General features: G+C 41.9%; 1 protein-coding gene across 5 annotated transcripts; it reads left to right on the forward strand.

Annotated features, from left to right (window-relative positions):
* Positions 1-825: 825 nt before the first annotated feature.
* Positions 826-21348, forward strand: arhgef11 (Rho guanine nucleotide exchange factor (GEF) 11). Of its 5 annotated transcripts, none has more exons than XM_078276649.1 (42): positions 826-2362; positions 4006-4038; positions 5640-5731; positions 5830-5934; positions 6843-6892; positions 7030-7087; positions 7225-7424; positions 7633-7704; positions 7940-8047; positions 8390-8438; positions 8898-8935; positions 9057-9149; positions 9538-9606; positions 9753-9857; positions 10003-10101; positions 10329-10371; positions 10499-10595; positions 10719-10841; positions 11415-11438; positions 11640-11766; positions 12110-12203; positions 12577-12606; positions 12811-12940; positions 13076-13282; positions 13544-13591; positions 13907-14055; positions 14222-14362; positions 15126-15202; positions 15311-15436; positions 15988-16105; positions 16191-16339; positions 16689-16764; positions 16853-17026; positions 17135-17216; positions 17311-17391; positions 17552-17607; positions 17748-17900; positions 18034-18270; positions 18655-18774; positions 18939-19246; positions 20730-20862; positions 20973-21348. In XM_078276649.1, exons 1-42 carry the CDS (start codon positions 2328-2330, stop codon positions 21020-21022), a joined length of 4359 nt encoding a protein of 1452 aa, XP_078132775.1. In that variant the 5' UTR covers positions 826-2327; the 3' UTR covers positions 21023-21348. The 5 variants fall into 5 exon arrangements, with proteins under 5 accessions (XP_078132775.1, XP_078132776.1, XP_078132779.1 ...); XM_078276650.1 differs by having other exon boundaries at positions 5640-5725; XM_078276653.1 differs by lacking the exon at positions 18655-18774.
* The last annotated feature ends 824 nt before the right edge of the window (positions 21349-22172 follow it).

Below are 22172 nucleotides of genomic sequence, written 5' to 3' on the forward strand. Positions count from 1 at the left end.
GCCCAACTCTGGCCATATTTGGTAAAGTGTTGAACCCATGTTGAAATCATCTCCCTCAGTAAGGTCATCGCAATTTAGCCTATAAAAATGGGCCAGAAATAAATAAATACCCCTGAGCCTGGGTCAAATTCCTATCAATCTGGAACGCAAATGGGCTCTCTTTGGTAAAAGATTTGTGATTTGGTGTCCCCACATCTACTTGTAGCCTACTTGTACCAGAAGAGTATAAGTAGCCGACTGCTTTTTCCGCTTAGGTGTAGTTGTGAATTAATAGCAGTAAAGATATGACTGTATGAATATAAAAATGCAAGATACAATTTTATAGCTGATATATTTTGATTATTTAGCTCACATTTGAGACAGACATTCGTCTAAAACAACAGAAAAAAGATATTGGGGTACTGGCCCTATAACATCAGGTCTGAAGATGTTGTAGCCTGTAGCTCAGAAAAGTGCAGAAAAATATTGATGGTGATATCAAATTGTCTAACGAGAATAAGACTCATACATAATATTAAAAGTACAAAAACAATAATATCTTAAGTGTGTTTGATGCAAAACATAAACAAGAAGTTTGGAAGTGTTTACTCTTCATAAAACCGGCAGTCTTTCTCTTTTAGAAAGTTTTTTTTTTTACAATGTTAGGTTTTACTCGTCTTGGTTATATTTTGCATATTATATTTAGTTTCATGAAATAGTTTTTTTCCATGGCAGTTTAGTGCAGTCATGGATCCATGGTAGTCAGAGTAGCATCAACATTGCGATGAGGCAAACCGCATGCAATACCACAATCTATCCAGACGAGGGCGCTGTTGTGTTCCTTTTGAACGTATGATCGTTGAGAATATGGTGGTGGATCAGCAGCCAGTCAAGACAGCAGGATAACAACACAGCAGAGATCATTATTTGAAGAACTGGGATTTAAACACAATAAATATATGCAACGATAACTTCTGAGTCTTCTGGCAGACCACGAGAGAGAGACGCAAATCCGGATTCATCACTGTGACTTGTTTTGGGAAAAAAAGACCTAAGGTGGAGCTTTTACTCGTATTGCCTTCTAGCTAACGTTAGCTGGCTAACATGCAGCTTTAGTGTCTGAATTTGCACGAAAACGGGACTCTGGGATATATCGAGCTGGAATTTGCATGGACTGCCACTACCTCGACCACTTTAACACTCAACTATTAGCATGCAGTTAAGACCATGCTGGCCTTTCACTTTGCAGACATAGCTGGTTAGCTAGCTACCTCTAAAGGGCCGACTCGTTAGCGCAGCTGGAAGCCGAACCCACGGCGCTTTTGGTCGGCCAGAGGAACAACGCCATGCCGCGGGTTGAAATCGGCCCACCCGTAGAGCAAACTTCAGGAAGCTAGCTGGATATAGCAGGCCGCTTCCGATGGTCGTTATCATCCCCTAGACAGCTAAATATTTAGATAAGTCACAACACAAAACCGAGAAGCACCTTTAACTTTAATTCTGCACGGTGTTTTATTTTGTTTTTAATTTTCACGGAGTGGTAATTGACGTTTTACTTATAAAACTAAGGCACGTTATTTTGTGTATAGAGAAATTTGCATCAGCTAGCCACAATATACATCATCAATCTATCTAAATAACTTTGGGCAAAGATACGTGCGACATTAAGGTACTGCTTAGCTTGTATGGGATTATTTACGTTGGCACAGCTGTTGAAAGCCACGCATGTAAACAACTCGGACTGCGTTAATGTTTTGGTTCGTTATTTAATTGCAAGGTTTCACTACATATCATTCGAGATGATGCTGAGCTGTTACCTGGACGGCAGTTTTGCGTGTTAAAGCTTGGATTTATCTGGCAATTATTAGCTTTACACAGACACTATAAGGCATGGGAGTTGTTGACCTGGAGCATAGCGAGACATACAGTATCAGCCATTCATTCATGATTGATGACCTTTGAGGAAGCAGACTGTCCTTTACCCGTTTTCCACTACAGCTGAGCCACTGCATCAAGCCACTAACAGTCTTTTTTGTAGTATTTATTTTTAACCACTAATGTCACCTAGTAAAAAAGCTGAGGAGATTTGAGTGTTAGTTTTTAGCAGCATTTTCTTTTAAAGTCCCACTGACATCCAACTGGAACTACTGGGGTGGATGGGAACATGAAGAGCACTCTGTCTGATCTGAACCAGCTTCCCAGTAGCTTGAAGATCTGATCAAAGCACAACAGAGAGCCCCATTGTGTGGACTGAAAAAGGAAAGATGATGTGGATGATGATAAAAGAGGCCCAGTGACAGTGTTGATCCCCGCACCAGGAAGCAGAGGAGTGTCAAAAGGCTGCAGACATGAGTCTCCGCCAACCCACCTCTACACTGGACAGGTACGAGCCTCACATCCACCCAGACAGCTTATCTTTCTCCTCAACGCATTGCGCAGAAATGTAGGGCTTCCAGATCAGCCTATTGACATGTCTTTATCTGACTGAGGTCCAGTCTGGACTCTTGAAAAACTAGTCAGACAGGTTGTTTGCTGGGAGGCGATAAGACAAGCAAAAAGAGGGGGAAATACTGTATGCATGACAATAGTAGCAGCCTGGGAATTCACACTTTCAAAAGAACTTACACTCTTTAATCTTGACTCGATTCACAAATGCCAAAATATTTTTTTTCTGTACGTTGTTAATGAAGTTTGTCGACGGAACGAAAAAAGCGGAACCGAACAGCAATAGCACGGTGCAGCACCCGGACGATGTACAGCGCGCACATGCTTGCAGTTCGTCTAAAAAAAAAAAAAGTGTCAAACGTTTGGGCGCATTTTAGATTTAATATTTTAATAATTACCTCTGCGTGATGAAATTAGGTATTTTGTGGATACTTTGTTTCTAGCTAACTTCAGAACTAACAAACAAGACCAGCCGACCAACTCAAACTGCAACACTTTACTAAACTCAAAGAACACACACAAAACAGCTAAGCAGTGATGTGTCAGTGAATTATACTTTCATTTCAATAGACAGACGATTGTAAGTGTAACTTGCTTCCAAATTAATGCAGTTAAATAAAAAAAAAGCTGCATACTTACACTTTTCTTTTACTATTTTCCTGTTAGTCATAAAAGTGACCTTCATCATGACCAGTTAGCTTAATGCCAATAATGTTTCATGTTGCATTTCAGTGTAGTAATAGCCTGAAAATACCCCCTTTCAATATTCTTTTAAGTTTACTTTATTCATATTTTCACATATATTAGTAACTTTTTATGAAAAATATCCCTGAATTAGCCAGAAAAGCACATGTTAAACTGTAGTCCCTGGGAAGGCAATAGTTAAAGCACAGACTGTGCACAGTCTTATGCCTCGACGCAGAGGTCCAGGATTTGAGTCCGACCTGTGACAATTTCTTGCATGTTTTCCTCCTCTCTCCCCTTTCTCACCTAGCTTTCCTATCAATTAAGCCCCACAAAAAAACCAAAACAAATACAGTCACGGATTAAAAACAGTGAACAAACATGTAGATACAAAGCTTGACTACATAGAGACAACAGAGACAGCTCTTATGACGGACAGAATCAACAGTCGCACGATAACACAAAGTCAGGCCTGGTGAAGTGTGGATATTATGTACAGAGACTGAAAATAAGCAGGAGTCACTCTTACATTAAGCATAAAACACTTCAGCCACCTTTATTCAATCAAAAATCGGTTCTGAATCGATTCCTAAAGATTCCCACGTCTTTTGTTTATAGTGAGTTTCAGTGTCTAGCCTATTTGTTGCTTGAATGTCGTGTCGTGACTCTTCACCTGCTATGTTTAGCTCTGCCGCTGCTAATACTTGGTGTACTGTAGTTCATCCTGTTTGTCAGTCACCACATTCACCATGTAGCATTACACTGTGTTTCTGTCACCGTCTGTTAGATGCATCTTTGTCTTTATGATGTGTCTTTCCTATCAACTTTTTCCGTGTGTGTGTGTGTGTTCTGGTGCACGTGCCTACCACTGTCTCTGTGTGTGTCATGTGAGAGCAGGGCAGCCAATAAGAAAAACGCCCACCCGTTCAGGTAGGACAGCTGTCCAGTGAGGGCTTACGTCAGGATTTGGGGTTAATGTGACACCTACAGATTGCACAGCTGTGGCAACAGATTTCTCAGTGGCTGCCCTTGTTATTTCAGAGCGCCCGGGCTTGACGTAGCAATGTAGGCGGAAAGGCACCCAGCACTTGCACAAAAAAGAAAATGTATGCATTTCACACACTGAAAATGTATCATAGCTCATTGGGATGCACCAATTCCTATCCCTCCATGTAAGTCATATCAGAACACTGAACTTAGTAATGCAATTGATGTAGAAACTCTAGCTTGATGCATTCCAAGCAGCTTGTTTTATATGAAGGGCTGACTCCACCTGCCTGAGCAAGCTTAGGTGTTCAATACACACGTGAAAAAAGCGAAAACACAACTAGATAGATAGATAGATAGATAGATAGATAGATGGACTTTATTGACCCCAAACTGGGACTTTTCTGTGTTACAGGAGCAGGTAAAGACAGCATTCAAAGAGAATTACAGAATTACAAACTTACTCCTGCTCTTAGTCACAGTAGATCAGTCCATTCAGATAGTTCTTTATTTGATATATTGAGATTTGATAACTGGCTAAAGGTACGATCAATTAACACCTCCATTCATTTTTAGATTCATTTTAGTTTCTCAGAATGTGAGGTGAAGTCTTTATATTGCTTGTTTTGTTTCTGACCAAAAGGTCCAAACCCCAAAAGTACTAAATATGAGGAGCAGTACCTTAAATTCAAGTAGCTAGAAGCAGCAAACGTTTTCCTTGACAATTGACAAAAGAGATTACTCAAGTATCTAATTTGTTGTTGACTAGTTTTTTACTTTTACTTATTGTTTCAGCACTAATTGTCTCTGCAGGTGTACAGTAGTAGCTCAATATCGCCAGATTTTTGTAAATTTACAAATTTATTTTGATGGATTAATAACTTTAAGTACCTTTTTTGTGGTAAATTGTCCAATTGTCACTGGACTCTGAAATAACACCAAAACCCTTCAGTGTTTACACTGTGTGTTCTTTCGTCATGTGTTATTCTTGGAAGTCACTTGGTCTCACTGTTTACAATCTGTTAGAGCATAAAGGGCATGGGGGTGATATCAACTCTTGGTCTGTTTCTCTGTGTCCTTTAACTTCAACATTGGTCTTCATGCTGAATATCTGTCTTTTTTTTTCTCTTATCTTTTTTTCCTTTATCTGCCCTTATCTTTCTTTTCTGTCATGCTTCGCTTTCAGCCCTTTTGCTGCTTGGTGAGTTTTCCCTTCAAGGTTCTTTCTAGTTGCTTCTAATGTTATTTATATACTCACTCTCTCTACCCTGCATATCTGACCATGCTCCTCCCCTAGCTTTTCTGCCTCTGATTTTCCTCTCTCCTCTTCTGTAGCTCTGTGTCTACTTGTAAGCTTCCCCTCTTTCTCTTTGGCCTGTTCTGGCCCTTTCTAGTTATCCCACCTTCAATGATTCTCCCTCTTCATTTATTCCTCTCCCCTCTCCCAGTCCCAACCAGCCCTCCCAGAGAATATTTCTAAATCACCCTGTTTAGTATTGTTTCATTTATTATAAGCCTCTCTTTCACTCATCTCTCACACCCAGGCTCAGCAGTCTGACCATCGGGGACTCAGAGCGCAAATCCTCTGCCACCCAGCAGAGGGAGCCATCGATTGAAATCCCTGCTGAGAGTACGGGTAACAACTTCCCATGCTGCTTGCATGTTTTTGGTTCAGGATGGATTTAGAATTTCACATTTAATATCTCCCCAAAACACCCTGCTCTCCTCTTCCAGGTACTGGTCTTGTCCAGAGATGTGTGGTCGTGCAGAAGGACCAGCTTGGCTTTGGCTTCACAGTATGTGGAGAGAGAGTCAAGCTAGTGCAGAATGTCCGACCTGGTAAGACTCTTGCACAGCCCATGTGTTGATGTTATCGTAATGCTTATTCTATGATTTTACACACAGAATGAAAAGATGTTTTTCCTCCCTTTTTCAAGAGATTATAGATGGGAATTTACAGATTTTATGATTAAACGTTCATATGTAGTTAAGAAAATCCCTATGTGTTGAAAACAATCGCACAACGAAAAACATGTATCATTTTTGTTCTTAATTCATACAACTACACACTGCATGGATTCGAAGGTCAACTGTCAAATCACAAACTGATACGATCCTACTTTGAAAATTCTTTTTCAAATATAATATGACCTAGATCAGTGGTTCCCAACCTGGGGTCCAGGGACCCCTCAGGGTGGAGCGGCAAAGATCACAGGGGGTGCGCAAGTCTTTATCTGGTTTGAGGTTGAGGTAAAAAAAAAATATATATTTGCACATGTTAAACAAATTATGATAATACACTAGAATATATAATTTATACAAAAGTCAGTATAAAAACTAAATATTTTTGTTCTTGCTTAAAATTGTAGGCAGGCTACTTAGTAGGCCAAACCTCCGGGACCTCTTAACCTGGGACCTTGCTGTCATCAGGTCAGCTGCTAGCTGCTATCATCCTCGTTTTTCCTGTTTTCACTATTTTATGAATGAAACATGGCGGAGAAACATAAAAGTGCTGATAACTCCTCGCTATCAAAAAAGAAAGTAAGGCTCTATCTCGAGAGTTACCTCAACTTCAGGGGGGGGGGGCTCAGCTTTTCTTAGACATAGGAAGGGGGGGGCGCCAAGGAAAAAAGGTTGGGAACCACTGACCTAGATGACATGGGGAGTGATAAATTAGTTATTTAGTTAAAAACTTAGTTTTCTCTCTCTACGTGAGCGTCACCGTATGCCTTTACTCATCTTTACAGGTGGTGCAGCAGTCAAGGCCGGGGTCCAAGAAGGGGACCGAATCATAAAGGTTTGTACTACTTTCCATCACAGACACTAAATCAGAAAGTTTGTGCTTTCTTCCGGTTTTAATCTTCCTGATTGTTTTGATTTTTTTTTCCCCCACCTCTCTCTCTCTCTCTCTCTCTCTCTCTCTCTCTCTCTCAGGTGAACGGCTCACTGGTGTCCTCCATGTCCCATCAGGAGGTGGTAAAGCTCATCAAATGTGAGTTTGCAATAAGTGTGATTGTTGTGTGTGTGTTTGCTGTTTTTTGTGTTTGGTAATTTTCTGTTCTTTTGCCGGTGTTTATCTGATTCCATCACTTATTTTTATTATTTTTTTTTTTTTTTATCGTCCCGTAGCTGGACCATATGTAGCTCTGACACTACAAGGGCCGCCCCCTTCAGCTGCCTCCTTGCCCTTAGAGCCCCTCCCCACTGAGCTCACATCCAATCAAAGAACGTCTCTGGGTGGGGAGGCCCCACCCACTCCACCTCCACCGCTGCCCTCTGGACTGAGCAGCACCCCTTCCCAAAGAATCACTGGACCCAAACCACTACAGGTAAACGAAATGATATTAAGGGTTAAAGTCGTTTCCCAGCTGGTATCATCATGCATCAGTACTGAGTGAAAAATAAAAATAAAAAATGTACGCTTTAAAACTGACCGTGTGTAGGTACTTGTTTTAAACAAAGAAATAATAATAATGCAGAGTATTATCGTTCCTCAGCAAAATGATTTACACTTTCTGTTTTTAAATGTTTTTTTAGGACCCAGAAGTACAGAAACATGCCACTCAGATACTCAGGAAAATGCTGGAGCAGGAAGAGGCTGAACTGCAGGTAAACACACACACACACACACACACACACACACACACACACACATCCCGACTGCGTCGTCCTGTAGATACGAAAAAAAAATAGACTTTCCATGTCAGGATCTATAATGTCTCACATTATTGTGTACTCTACTACTTGTGTAATGTTCTATGTCACTCCTTGTTATTTCGTGCTGTCTGCATAATTAGTTACGACATTTTGCATCTAATGTCTGCTGATGATAACTATATTACAGGAGTTGATGGAGGAGCAGTTGAGGAGCCCGTCGCTGTCACTGGGGGAGCGGATTGAAAGAGCCAAGAGAAGAGCTCACCAAGTCAGGGTCAAGATTCAGCAAGATCTGGTGAGGAGACGAGACTTTTGCTTTCCATATTCACTGAAAACCCCTCTATATGTTTTAACTGTTTGTCTTACCGGCATATTCAAATTTACTGATCAAATCATGGGAACAGATGAATTCAGTTAAGTTTAAGTCGAGGTGGTGTTCATACATTTGGCTGCCGTAACTGCAACCATCATGCCTGCGTGTCGAATTCTAGTGTCAAGCGTGTTAAAGGGTTTTAAATTCAAACCTGTATGTTGTGTTCACGGTCTGTTCTGCTGCACCTGATTTGGCCCCAAAAAAATAGATTACCTTTTACAGCCAGTGCTGAAAATAAACTGACACTTTATTCTGCCTCTCCAGGAGGGAACGCGATCTGAATTTGCCACAAGCTACGTCATAGCAGGAGAAGGTTTGTATCGCTTTATCTTTTACCTATTTAAGTAAATATCTCGGCGCTGCATTGGATCTCATTGGAAATGTCAGCAGAAAATACACAGAATGAGTTCAAATGAAAGGAGATGTTCTAATTCATTAGTTGTTAAGGTACCACACACTACCCGACATACTTTGATTTGAAGTGACTTGCTTTATCGAAGTGGCTTAAAATGGGTTGTCTCTTGTAGAATAAAACATACTAAGCCTGTGTGTAACCGTTACCGACGTAATCTTTGCCTCCTTCATGAACTCACGGCAGTGCGTCACTGCAGTTGATGGCATTGGGCTGCTGCAGAATAAGTACAGTGGAAACGCAATGGATATTGGGCTTATTTATGGCATAAAAAAAAAGATTTTTCTGGCCTGGCGGGGGTTCCCGTTGTACAATAATAGGGAAAACACTGTAGCTTAAAACTGCTCTGTGCTTTGACAGGTCGACTATCAATGGAGTCAAGCGAAGGAGACATGGAGGTAGGCTGCACAGTCTTATCTTTTCATAAACTGGTGAGATCGTATGTGCACGTTTGTGTATGTGATGGTCCAACTCATCCCGTCCCCTTCGTCCTTCCTCCCTCGTCCTCCTCCTCCCCAGGCCTTTGAGAGTCCCCACTCCTCCCCCTCATCCTCCTTCAGGATCCCCCAACACCAACGGCAGAACTCCGACACACACACCCTGTTTGATTCGGTGAGATGGACACACGCACTTGCATTCACATGCGATAGATGTCCCTTTGCAATAAGATCCTCACATGCAGCACAGGCTCCCTTCTGCTGGGGTTTATACTGGACATACAAATTACACAAAATACTCCTTTAAAATACGGTTCCCCTATTTTGAGATGTAGCTGCTGTTCTTTCCTTTTCATCCGTTCCACCCCATTTCTGTCCCTGCGACTTGCATAGCTGCTTAAAATGTATGAGACGAGTAGTGAGACTGAGAACATACTTGTCACAACAACCTTAAATTCATGTATGCGTTGAGCACTGCATGCACAGTATACAAATGAAAATGGAAGATGTGACTGAGTGCTTTCCATTTTTTGAAATGTGTGTGTGTGTGCGTCTGTTCAAAGGGCGGAAAGGCCCAGATCATCGGCCCCGAGGAAGAGGATGAAGAAGATGACGGCTATGCATTTAACGAGGTGAGGAGAACATTCGGTGTGACTCTTATCGATCCGAGTTGATGTGATTTTTCAGCAGTCTTTCTACATTTTCTTCCTTTTTCTTCATTGCATCTCGCCGTTCCCTCCAGCTATACAATCATTCATATTCTTCCCCTGTCTCTCAGATGGACGGACCATTCCAGGACATCGAGTTGTTGAGGTCACGACCGGCACACATGGCGGTGTTCATGAGATATGTCTTCACCCAGCTTCTGGACCCCAACCCTCTGGTCGGTCTACATTATATTTCATGTTAGATTTGAGCAAATGCAATGAAACAAAGTGGTTATTCTGCTGTTTTTGGATGACATTTCCATGTGTTTATCTGTGTTTGCTTGCTTACATTCATGGTTACTGTATGTGTGTCCACAACAGCTGTTTTACCTGTCGGTGGAGGCCTACCTGGGCTCCAGCACTAAAGACGCCCGCGCACTTGCACCTCAGATCTGTTCCCATTTCCTGGACCCAGATGCTGTATGCACCATCATGTCTTAATGAGTTTATACTTGTAATCCTTCATGTCTTATATCCCAGTATTGGCTGTTGATGTGTTGATGCATTTGGCATTGAAGAAGCTAAATGTTAAACTTTCTTCTAATCTTCCGTTAAAAGGGATTTTGCTTTTTTCATATACAGCAAATATTGCCTTTTTCCGTATGTCATGCTTAAAACTTATACGATTTTTTGTCTTGCCCTTGTAGCCCCTGAAAATCAAAGTACGAGAGGAGTATCTCACAGATATAGGTAAGAACTAAATGCTAGTTTGCTTTGTGGGCTTACTCAATTTGTTTTGCATTTTATGCCACATAAGGCTGTATTAATTAGCTTGTGAGGAAGTGTAGCCGCCGACATAATGTTCTCGCTCCTTCAGAAAGTAGACTTCATGCCCAGGAGGACATCAGAGGACCTCTGTCTGAGCTGCAGCAGCAAGTGCTGCCAGACATCCAAGACCAGATACAGGACTACAGGTACATTACTCAAGATTGAGAGTACTTAAGACGTCCGTTTATTATTTTCATAAATGTCAGTTTTGACAATATTACCATGACGATCAAGAGTTCATATTAACCCGTAAAGCTTGCGTTTCATAGGAACAAGCAGATGATGGGTCTCGGCTCTCTGTTTGGAGAAGGAGACCTGCAGCAGCTGGATGGAGACCCGGTGAAAGAGAGGCAGGTGGTGGACAGACAGGTCACTGCCCTCTGGGAAATACTGTGAGTCTGTTACTCACATACTGCTCTTGCATCATGTTTTTTCTTTTACCAAAAACGTGTTGACTCACCGTTATCTAAAATGATGTCAAACTAGAGGAGATCGGTTTGTTTTCCTTTGGAATTTATTAACTTAGTTTTACTATTATGCCGAAAGATAACCAAAACAGATTTTATTTTGGGGGGTCTAAATCCACCTCTAATTATACATTTTTCTACTTCAACATGTTAGTGTAACCATGAAGTGAATATTAACTTTTGCACACTCCGACTGCCACAGGATCCAATAAAATAGTTATTACAAAGCGACAGAAGGAGCTGTCATAACAAAGGTCATTACCACAGCGGCAAAACCTGGAAACCACGTGACATTTGCTCCTTTAACTTTATACACACACAAGCCGATTCCCATCACATGACTGCCGCCCTACAGTCTGTATCTTACACCTGTGTTTGCACCTGAATGAACTGGATTTAACTCTGAGGAATTAAACTGGATATCTCTTTGAAAGCCTGTTGTTTGTTGTGGTGCGAGTTAACAGCCTTTTTATGTCTCTCTCTTTGTTCTCCTTTCAGATCAAAGCACGAAGAGGACAGAAGGTAAAAGAAATGTCTTGTTTGTTGGAGTGAAATGTAATTTAACAGCGATCTGTCTGAGCGATTTCCTTCTTTCTTTCTTAACACTTTTCCTTTGTTTGATTTCCCTTGTGGTCTATTCTCCCCACATTTCCATGTTTGTCCTGTCTCTTTCTTTCTTTCTTTCTTTCTTTCTCTCCCCGCCCCATCGCTCCACTCCCTCAGTTCTCCTCTGGCGTCGGCTGTGCATCTATACCTGCGTCATTCTGGTATCAAGCTAAGAGACTCCAAGGTCTTCCCTGGTCTGAGCACGGAGAAGGAGAAGTGGCTCGCTTTCTTAAAGACGAAAAAGGTAAAGGGCAACTGCGCTAAAAAAAAAAAAAAATCTGAGTTGGAAGGGAAGATGTTGCAAGTAATTATCTAAGAAATGTTGACTATTGTTATGTTGAAACCACACTAATAAAAATTGAGTAGTAGTACATGGGCATCTGTTTTCTGTTTTACAATATGCAAGAACAACTCACTCTGCAGTACGAGTTGTGTTGCAATTCGTACTGCAATCACAGTATCGGCAAAGGAAACACAGTATTCTTTGTTTAGCTGTGTTGTAAAAATCTCAGTGTGGTTGGCTCTCCTATATAGATACGAAAATACGTTGATTTTATAACACGACTTGATGGTTCCTCTCTCCACAGCTGAGTGGTACCAAGAAAGAGAAAGATGGAGAGGAAAAAAAGAGAAATCCCATCCTGAAGTACATCGGCAAACCCAGGACCACATCCCAGTCCAGTAAATACACACACACACACACACACACACACACACACACACACACACACATAATATAATTATAACCTGACATCTTATCCAAGTTCATTGTCAAAAATGCTAATACACACATACAATAGTGTGAGATTTAAAAAAATAAATTAAAAAAAGTCATTATCAGCTGATGGTATTGATACACTGGCACACCACATCAGAGGCATGCTAACACAAACATGTGATGTTCTCACTCATTGTATTTGTCAGTCAATATTGGTTTATTTTCTGTTTGCCCTTTGATTGTTTTTGCAGGTTTATTTATTGATTTTATGGAATATTCATTGTGTCATCTTGTTCTGTTTTCATTGTTTCTTTTTGGTTCATCTTGGTTTTGTAGCATTCCATGTCCCGTTGTCTCCCACCGAAGGTATATATTTTATGTCATTGCACTTTTGTTTTTGCTGTTTAGATGAATGTTGCTTTTCAACAAACATACCCAACTAAGTTATTCTTTGTGGGATGTATGTAGTTTGAAAATGTGCTTGTGTTCCACCTCATTTTATACACATCAACCCTTATATGGGGGACTATTTCATCGTACTGTACAATTAAGCAATACCTGTGTGTGCAGTCCGTCCTGGCAGTGTGAGGAACATCATTCAGCAGTTTGAGAACCACACAGAGACAGGAGAGGAGGGAGACGATGCTGCCGACCCCCAGAGGCTCTCCACTAGCAGCCTGGGAGAAGACGGCATGGACAGGTAGTGCTCTTAAACTACAGTATGAAGACTATATTCAATATCAGCTCGTATGGGTGGTACAGCACCTCGTTGAAAGTGTTTTGATAATCGCGGATTTAGTAATAGTGTATGTTTTCTTTACGCTCTCTCTTGCAGCCCCACGATCTCAGTGCGTCTGGCACGCAGCGAGTCGTTGAAGGCTCAGGGAGAAGGGCGACGGCGGGGCGTCGTCTCAGGGACGGAGTCTGTCCCTCGCTCTCGTAGCGATGTGGACATGGAGGACTGCGGGGAGGAGAGGGAGGGGCCAGGCCTCAGGCTGCTGCAGCACAGCGCCTCGTCCTCTGCATCCAGCAGCTCTGCGCGGTAAAGATTCACAAAGCCGGATTTGTTAGTGTGTTTTCACACACAAGTTTTTATTGACTTTTGGAATCAACTTTCCCAGATAATACTAAGATACAGATTTATTTTTATTTTTTTGCATATTACATAAGCTTCAAGGAATCAACACTTTCCTCTTTAGTGGAACCTTTACATCCCTAATAACTCAAACACCCCAGATGTTACCCCTCCAAGTGTAGGTTTTCACTTCATGCCATCTCTCTCTCCACTCTCTCTCAAACTCAGGTCTCTAGAGAACCCTACACCCCCATACACCCCTCGGTCTAGACGCAGGTGAGTTTCAATGTCATCCCCATAGATGATCAGTACATTAAGGAACTGTCTGGCAGGGAATTAGAAATTAAGATGGCTGACTTGTTTCCCCACATGCAAAACCTTTGAAGAAGAAATGGTTTGGATCACAAGAAAAGTCAGCCTTTAGCATCTTTCAGTTTCAAGTCTCCCCATGATGTTAGGTGAACAGAAAAGAGATACATATATATAACTATGTTAGTATTAAAATAAACGGTTTGTTTTTCTGTTTGTCCCACCATCCATACGCTTACACCATCTGGTACATCCATGTTTATTTTTTACGTGACTCTGTAGGAGTATGGACTCACCGTTGGCCCTGCTGCCAGACGCTGCAGCACTGGAGGAGGAGGTGTTTGACAGTCAGATCTGGCAGGACACAGTTCCTCCTCAGCTCCTCGCCACACTCAGTCCAAGGGAGGTGGAAAGACAGGCCGTCATATACGGTACGAGTCAAATTCAACACGCGTTAACAGCAAACACAACTGTAGTACTATCAAATAAAATAGTCTGCTTTAAAATGTTAATTTTAAAATTAAAATAAAAAGACGTAGGATGGCAGTGCACTGATGTCCCATTCTCTGTTTTCTTCTCTCTTCTCTCCATCATCAGAGCTGTTCACCACCGAGGCGTCCCACCTGCGGACCTTGAGGGTCCTGGACCAGGTCTTTTTCCAGAAGATGAGGTCTGTGCTGAACTCTGATGAGCTGGCCTGCATCTTCCCCAACCTGCCCCAGGTCTACGAACTCCACGGTCAGTGTACTGTTTGTGGGAAAGTGAACATTTCCAGGTCTTAATTTGTCAATTACAAAAATGTACATGACAAATCTGGCACTCATTTGACTGCACATACAGTATGTGTGTTTACTGTAATTGCAGGTATAGCTGTGTATTTTCAGAACACGACAGACCTCTTATACTCCACCTTCAACTCTTTCCATACCTGTATCATTCAGATCACAATATGAAAAATACTATTTAAAAAGATTTTACAATTTTGCTTGACATTGACAATATTTCTCTCCCAAAAGTGAACCCAGCGACTTTGTGCACAATTATTTAGCAACTTCTTTATTATTTCCTTTGAATTCAATTTGAAAACCTGACTTTAATTAAAGGAACATCCTGGTTTGGATTTCGAGCATTTCAATATGAGGAACTGTGACTGTGTCCTCTTGTAAGAGTGTCACTGCTTTCTGCTTCTTCTGTTTGCACAATAAAGTGAGTTGTGCTGAGTCAACATGTATTCAGGGCTGTGTGTTGCTAGGTAAATAATAAGTGAAGCAAATTCTAAGCAAAGGTTGTGACTGTTAAATGTAATCTCAGTCTGCAGCTATTCTAAGTCAATATGTATGTTGGGCTTTTAGTAGGAGCCAACATGAAGGCATATGGTATGATATAATTGCCACTAGATTTATGGATTATCTAATTGGTAGGACTTTAAATGATTTAACCGATGATCACCAGTTGAGGTTCTTTAAATGTCACTGTTAACGCGGCTTCGGTGTCTTTGCAGCAAGTCTGTGCGAGGCGATGAAGAAGCGAAGAGAAACTCCCATCGTTCAGGACATCGGGGACGTTATGCTGGCCAGGGTGAGTCAAATAATCACTGCCGTCAGTTTCCATTTTCTCATTTCTCTTTTAATGTGGAAGGTGTTTATGTGCAATATATAGGGTGGTAATTGTGGTGTGTGTTTCCAGTTTGAAGATGCAGCTGGAGATGAGTTTCAGGAACAAGCGTCGCAGCTGTGCAGCCAGCAGTCTCAGGCTCTGGAGCTCATCAAGAACAAACAACGTAAAGACCCTCGCTTCGCTCACATCATCCAGGTACACACACACACACACACACACACACACACACACACACACACTTCCATGCCTGACTCAAAACGGCAGTCTTAATCATTTTAACAAGTCATTTCTGAAGTCAGTAACATTTGATTAGTAATGTGGATTTCCTAATTTTATGATTACCAGTTTTTTTTTCATTTATTTTAAACACAACACACAAAACATACAATTTGCAACATGAACATACCCCCTCGTCATCACCACCCACCAGACAAAAATCTAGAAGAGATGACACAGTAACTACTATATTCAAGACCATACAACAAAATAATAACAAAATAGACAATATACTTTTATCATTATTAATATTACTAATACTCCCATTCTTGTTGTGTGGACTATAAAACTCTTTAGTTTCTAGTTGGTATCGATTTGTATGTCACTATACTTAGTAATCTATGATTTACCATTAAAATTACAAGACAACAGTTTCTCTGTAGATCCTTCTGTTTCTCTTTCATTAGTCCTAGCCTTCATAGTCGTGGAGCATTGTGCTTTACGTGCTCACTTGTTCTGACTTTGTTCAGGAGTGTGAAGCGAGTCCTCACTGTCGGAGGCTGCAGCTCAAAGACCTGCTGGTGTCAGAAATGCAGAGACTCACCAAGTACCCCCTGCTGCTGGACAACATCATTAAACACACAGAGGGTGAGGAATCAAGAGATGCATCGTATTGTAATCGTTAACACAGAGAAAAAGTATAATTTTTAAGACTGACTTGCTTTTCCTTTAGCTGCTTCGTCGGACCTCCCCTCACTTCAGCGCGCCCAGGCTTGTTGCCGAGGGATACTGCAGGCTGTTAATGAGGTTGTCGGGGAAATAGAGCACCGGCAACGCCTCAGCCAATACCAACGCAGGCTGGACGCTGCCCCTCTATTCAAGGTTGTCACATAATTTATGCTGGTTAATCTGTTGTTGTTTTTTTATACCAACCTTTTTTTTTTTTTTTTTACCTAAATGTGTTTTGTTTACCTATTTTGAAGCATATTTATCCATATATATGCAGGATGACAGTCTCAGAAAACAGAATTATACAGGCTTTAGCCCACACTGATCTTAGCTCTGTCAGGTTCACATCGAGACTAAATGTTTATTGCTATATTTTGTATATATTGTCTATTTTTTTAACTGTACTATGAGCCTTCCATTGTGTCCTGAATAAAGGCATTATTATTATTATTATTATTATTATTATTATTATTATTATTATTTACTCTTCTCTCTCTATTAGAGTCTGGACCTCACCACTAAGAGAATGATTCATGAAGGTCCTCTCACGTGGAAAGTCAGCAAAGATAAGCAGATAGGTCAGTACCTCTGTGTGGATACATTCTGTATTGATGCAGTCTCATCAGTTTGGTTTCATACCTCCTGTCACCTGTGTTCCTTCATCAGAGATTCAAGCGCTGCTGCTGTCAGACTGCCTGGTCCTCCTACAGAGGGGCCCAGACGACCGGCTGCAGCTGAGATATCCATCCCGCTGGCTGGGTGGAGGCAGCGGAGATAGCAAGACCTCCTTCAGCCCTCTGGTGAAGCTGGACTCTCTGCTGGTCCGCTTAGTAGCTACAGGTGAGACTGTGGTCCCACCCGGGAAAGCTAATTTCAAAAATGCTGCGAATGAATTGCCCTGCTGCTTTTTTGGTGCTCAAATGTGTAAATGTTGTGATTTCTCTCCAGACAACAAGGCCCTCTACGTCATCAGCACCACAGAGAGGCAGATCTATGAGCTGGTGGCTGGGACGTCATCGGAGAAAAACACGTAAGCTCTTTTCTTACTTTTGAACTGTTAGCGAGGCTTACCGAGCATCCACATTCTTCTTCAGCCTCCAAAAACCTGTGTTTTTGTTTTGCAGCTGGAAAGATTTACTTGAAAAGACCATCTCGTCAGCTGGTGGTTCATCGCCCCTGATCAATCACGGATCCATGCCTATATCGTGAGTAAATCTTATGTCTGTGGATAATACATAGGACTTTAGGACTTGGGTTATTCTCTTAGATGTGTTTTCATTTTCTCATTTATTCCTCTTCTTTATTATTATTTATTTTCATCGCCTTGCGTATGCTCAGTGTGCCTTGTGTTGGTATTTTCTATAGCTCCCCCAGTTTACGCAGTGCGTCCCCAGCGTCAACTGGCAGCAATGTCTTTGCAGGTAATAACCACACTATAATCATCAGCCTCAAATATGTAAACTGTCTGCAAATATTTGTGAAACAAAATAGAGTCTGATCTTACTGGCTTAGTCACAAAACAAAGGATGTGATGATGAATTTTTTTTTTTTTATCTTCCAGACAACTCCATGACGGAGCAGTCGGATTCAATAGAGACTCATTCCTCCAACGAGGACATTGAGCTCTCAGAAAACACACCTAGGGACCAATCAGGAGCTTTCATCTGTGGTGAGAGGAAAGACGGTGGTGTGGCAGAGGCCGCTTTACAAGATGGTGAGAAACAAACGCATCCGCATCACTTCTACAAACTGTTGGATGTTAAACTTTTTCAAACAGCTTTTTAGTAATCAGCAAGTGATCAACCTTGAGGAATTTCAAAACCTTTTTTGTTGTCATGGCTCTGCAGTTGAAACACTAAGGCAGCTGATATTACGAGATTTGGAAGAGGACAGTTGGAGCCACGATTCAGATGACACGCCCACCAACGAGACGACCAATGAAAGGAGCTCGTTCACCGAAAGACAGCGGCCAGAGTCTCTGGAGACTGTCCTCAACTTCAGCATCAACGAATGGGAGGCCGAGCCTGAAGAGGTTCCGCCTCCAGACGCAGAGCAACCCAGCAGCGTTCAGGTCGTACGGAAAGGTAACGGATCAGATGGAGAAAAGTTTCCAAATAATTCTCTTTAGTTCTTCAGCTGATCACTCAATTCTCAGATGCAAATTTGCAACCTTTATTTCAAGATAAATCACCATTGTTTCCCTTGAGGTAAATATTTGGTGACTGCTTCCTGTTTTGGGATAAAATGGATGTCTTTTAATGGATGCCTTCATCTGCATGTTTTCTCTGCACTTGGTGATTCATTATTTGTTTTTTTACACACTCAATCTTCTTTTTCTTTTGTCTGTTTGCTCTTCACGACACACCTATCCCACACTTGATTTGACATTGTCTTCCCTCACTCTTTTACACCCTTCTTTCATTCTACGCACACGTTTCTTTGTCACACGTCTGTCCTCTGTGCAATAGCTGTGGTTGCGGGTCCTTCTTCTTCTTCTTCTTCTTCTTCTGTCCCTGATGACATCACTGATGGTGTCGCCCTCCCCTCCGACCAATCATCCAAGCCGAGAGGCGAGGCCACTACGCAGGGTAATGATGACAGAATTGGTCAAGTGCTGTAGTTTTTATCAGACAAAGACTATTTTATTTACACGTGTAATTAATTAAGATAAAATGCATTGTCTGTAATTGAAGAGTTGTGTTGATTTTACCCCTGAAATTACTCACACTTAGGCACACTTTCTGTGCTCTAGGGAACACTTTCTACTTGGTAATGCCGACGGAGCAGGGAGAGAGCTTCACTGAAGACCTCAACGAGCCTCCTACCCCCACAGGCAGCCACTTCCCTCAGCCTCTGGAGGAAATTATACCACCACAAACTCATCCAGAGGAGGAAACGCCCACCTGCGGGGCAGAGCCCAACCAATCGGAGACTATGCAGCTGGAACAGGAAGAGGAAACGGGCCGATCGCAGGCTGGGCACCAGAGCCACGTGATCAAAAATGTGGATGAGATTTTCCACACGATTGAGGGGTTGATGAGCAAGTTGCGCCAGCTGAAGGTGAGTTTAAGTGCGTTAAGCAGGCAACAAGGTGGCTGTGTGACTATTGTCTGGACTGGACTGATGACCATCAACTCTCCACATATTATACCACACCCAAAGCTCACACCACATCAACCTTTTTCTGGACTGACTGCAAAGTGTCTCTTTTCTTTCTCATGTGTTTTCTAACTAGTTAGAGCGGCGTAGTTGTTTCTTAGGATGACAAATAGAGAGAGATGACACAAAGTTTGCAAACAGGCTGCATCTTGTAATGCGTTAACCTACCTAACAGTACAGGGTGCATACGGATTGATTGATAAGATAAGTTACATCTTTATTGGTCCCCAGTAGGGATGTAACGTATGAAAATGTAACCTCACGGTTATAGTGACCGAAATTATTACGGTTTTTGGTATTATCGCGGTATTTTTAAAAAGTATGTTCAGAAAGCACGATAGCCCTACACAAGCTGAAGTAGTTTCAAAAAGTGTAACAGTGTTTATTAAATTACAAAAATATAGGCAAAACCTTATCAAAAGTGCAACTTTTAACATCAAAGGAACAAGGGTTCAGCATGTAAACAGCTTATTTGTCAGGAATATTTCCAGTAGTGCAGGTTTAAATTGTACAAATCCTTCAAACATTCAAGCTAAGACCTAAAGAACAACATGTAAACAAATCAAAGAAACACCACTAATTATATACTTGTTTTCTTCTTCTTCATCATCAAAATTAAAATGTAAAACACAACTTCAGGAGACTCGGATGAAGCTGGGGAAGGATTAAACACACCGTTTCCACACCGTGGTAATCCACCGTGATGATAATGATATTTTAAATGAAAACGGTAATTGTTATCATCAACATTTTTATTGTGGTTTACCGTTACACCGGTAATCGTTACATCCCTAGTCCCCAGTGGGGAAATTCGGTTGTTGCAACAGTACATCAGAAATAAATGTGAACATAGACTGTATATAAAGAAAATTCAGAAATCTCCCTGCAGTTTGTCTCCAAGGTTTTCCACCATGGCCTCTATTCACCAACCAATAGATTATTTTATTTCATTTCATTAAATGTAGCCACCAGCGGAGATCAGCTTTTAGGGAAGGGGATCTCACACCGCAGCCTTTGAGGGGACTGTAATAAAGGCAGCATACGTCATCTGGCTGTAAAAATAAATAAATAAGAGTTTGGAATAACACTGGAATGTAGATTGGATGGATTATACCAAACTGGATTATACAACAGGCTGTGTCCTTCACTTTGTTTTTCTGTTGCAGCCCGTTCATGGCATCTGTGAATGTGTCCGTCAAAAGTTTTTTTACACGGGCAATGAGGCCCTCCTAACAACAAGCAGGAAACTGGGTCAACATATCTTATGATTTAACCCACAAAGTTTACGGTGGTTTGAAGACTCCGTGTTCATCTCTCACCAGCTAGCATAGTTACACTCATTGTTCTACTTGTATAATGTCCCGCATCTTTCACCCCTTTACAGGAAATAGAGATGTCCCATCACAAGCTTTTGAAAACCCTCAGAGAGCCCTTTGTCAATCAGGACTCAGACGACCAACAGTGTCACTCGGCAACCGTCTCCAGAACACCATCTCTGGATCGTAGCTCAGGAGACGGTGAGGAGGAACTGAATTTGCATCTTAAATCTTTTACAAAACAATGGCTGATGATGCAGTTTCAGTTATTTTCTATTTTAAATATATTTTGTTTCCTTGAACCCAACCAGGCAAAGAGGGCAGTCCAGCAGAGCCCAAGATTCAGTCGACTGGATTCTGACGTCGCTGCAGAATGGATTTACTTGCGGTCAATCGTTCTTGATTGTTGGCATACGGACAGACCCATGTGTACCCACTGTCAGACTTGGGCGCCACAGCCCTGCCTCACCTCGCCCCTCGTCCCTGCATGCACTGGCCAGTGGAACAGAGCCCAGGAAGGACTGACTTTTTTTAAGCTGGCCGGATTGACCAGGATTTCTGAGGTCAGCACAACTTCTGACTTCTTCCAGAGCACGGGGGAGTCCAGGACAGAGTGAGGAAAGAGTATGAAGGAGAAAAAAAAAGAGTCAGAAGACAAGTTGACTGGTTAAAGATAGAAAGAGAAAAGTTGGAAGAATTGAAAGTGGGGGAAAATGACCAAGTTGGATATATGTGAAGAAAAAGGAGTTGTATGTCTTGCTTTAAAGAGCTGGTTGAAGGAACGGAGCAGAAAAGTGTTGAAAATGTTAATTTAAGGAAAAATCCGAGGGACCCACCACCCCTGCACTTTACCCACAATGCATCCCTCTGTCACGTACGTCCTCTACAGTGGACGGATCAGGAACCGGAGATGCCACTGGCTTTATATTTAGGGGCTGACGTTACAATGCCCGGCTCCCCGCCACTAGTTGCTTTACACTAAGTTCACCTGCCACCACGGCCGAAGGACTGTGTCTATATAATTCAGGTTATTTGCACTGGGTAAGGAAACCAATATCACACACACACACACACACACACACACACACACACACACACACACATTAAACCGTTTCATTCATCTCAGACCTTCGTATCCCCACACTGTGGGAGAAACACTAGCGTTATTGTCATCAGGAACAGTTGCAGCCACCCTGACGTATCTGTAAGCCCTCCTTTAAGTAAAGCTTGGAACCATCAGTGCAACTTACTGATGGTTAAATGGTTTGTGTTGATTGTTCACTTCAAAGTTCTGGAAACACTTCTGCGCTGTCTACTACTGAAATGCTGGCAGGTTTTATTTTCAGCGCTGCTTCAGAGGCGTACAGGGATCTCAGTGATTAAATAAACAAGCTCAGTGGATTCGCACAGCTGTTCGGATCATGTAAAGTTGTTTAAGTTGGGGAGCTTTCTGGTGTTTTGGGGCAAGGATCAAGACAGGCAATGTTGACGACGAGTGTGAGGAAAGAGGA

The sequence above is a fragment of the Sander vitreus genome, chromosome 19 (genome assembly GCF_031162955.1).
Source record: "Sander vitreus isolate 19-12246 chromosome 19, sanVit1, whole genome shotgun sequence".
Classification (NCBI taxonomy): Eukaryota; Metazoa; Chordata; class Actinopteri; order Perciformes; family Percidae; genus Sander; species Sander vitreus.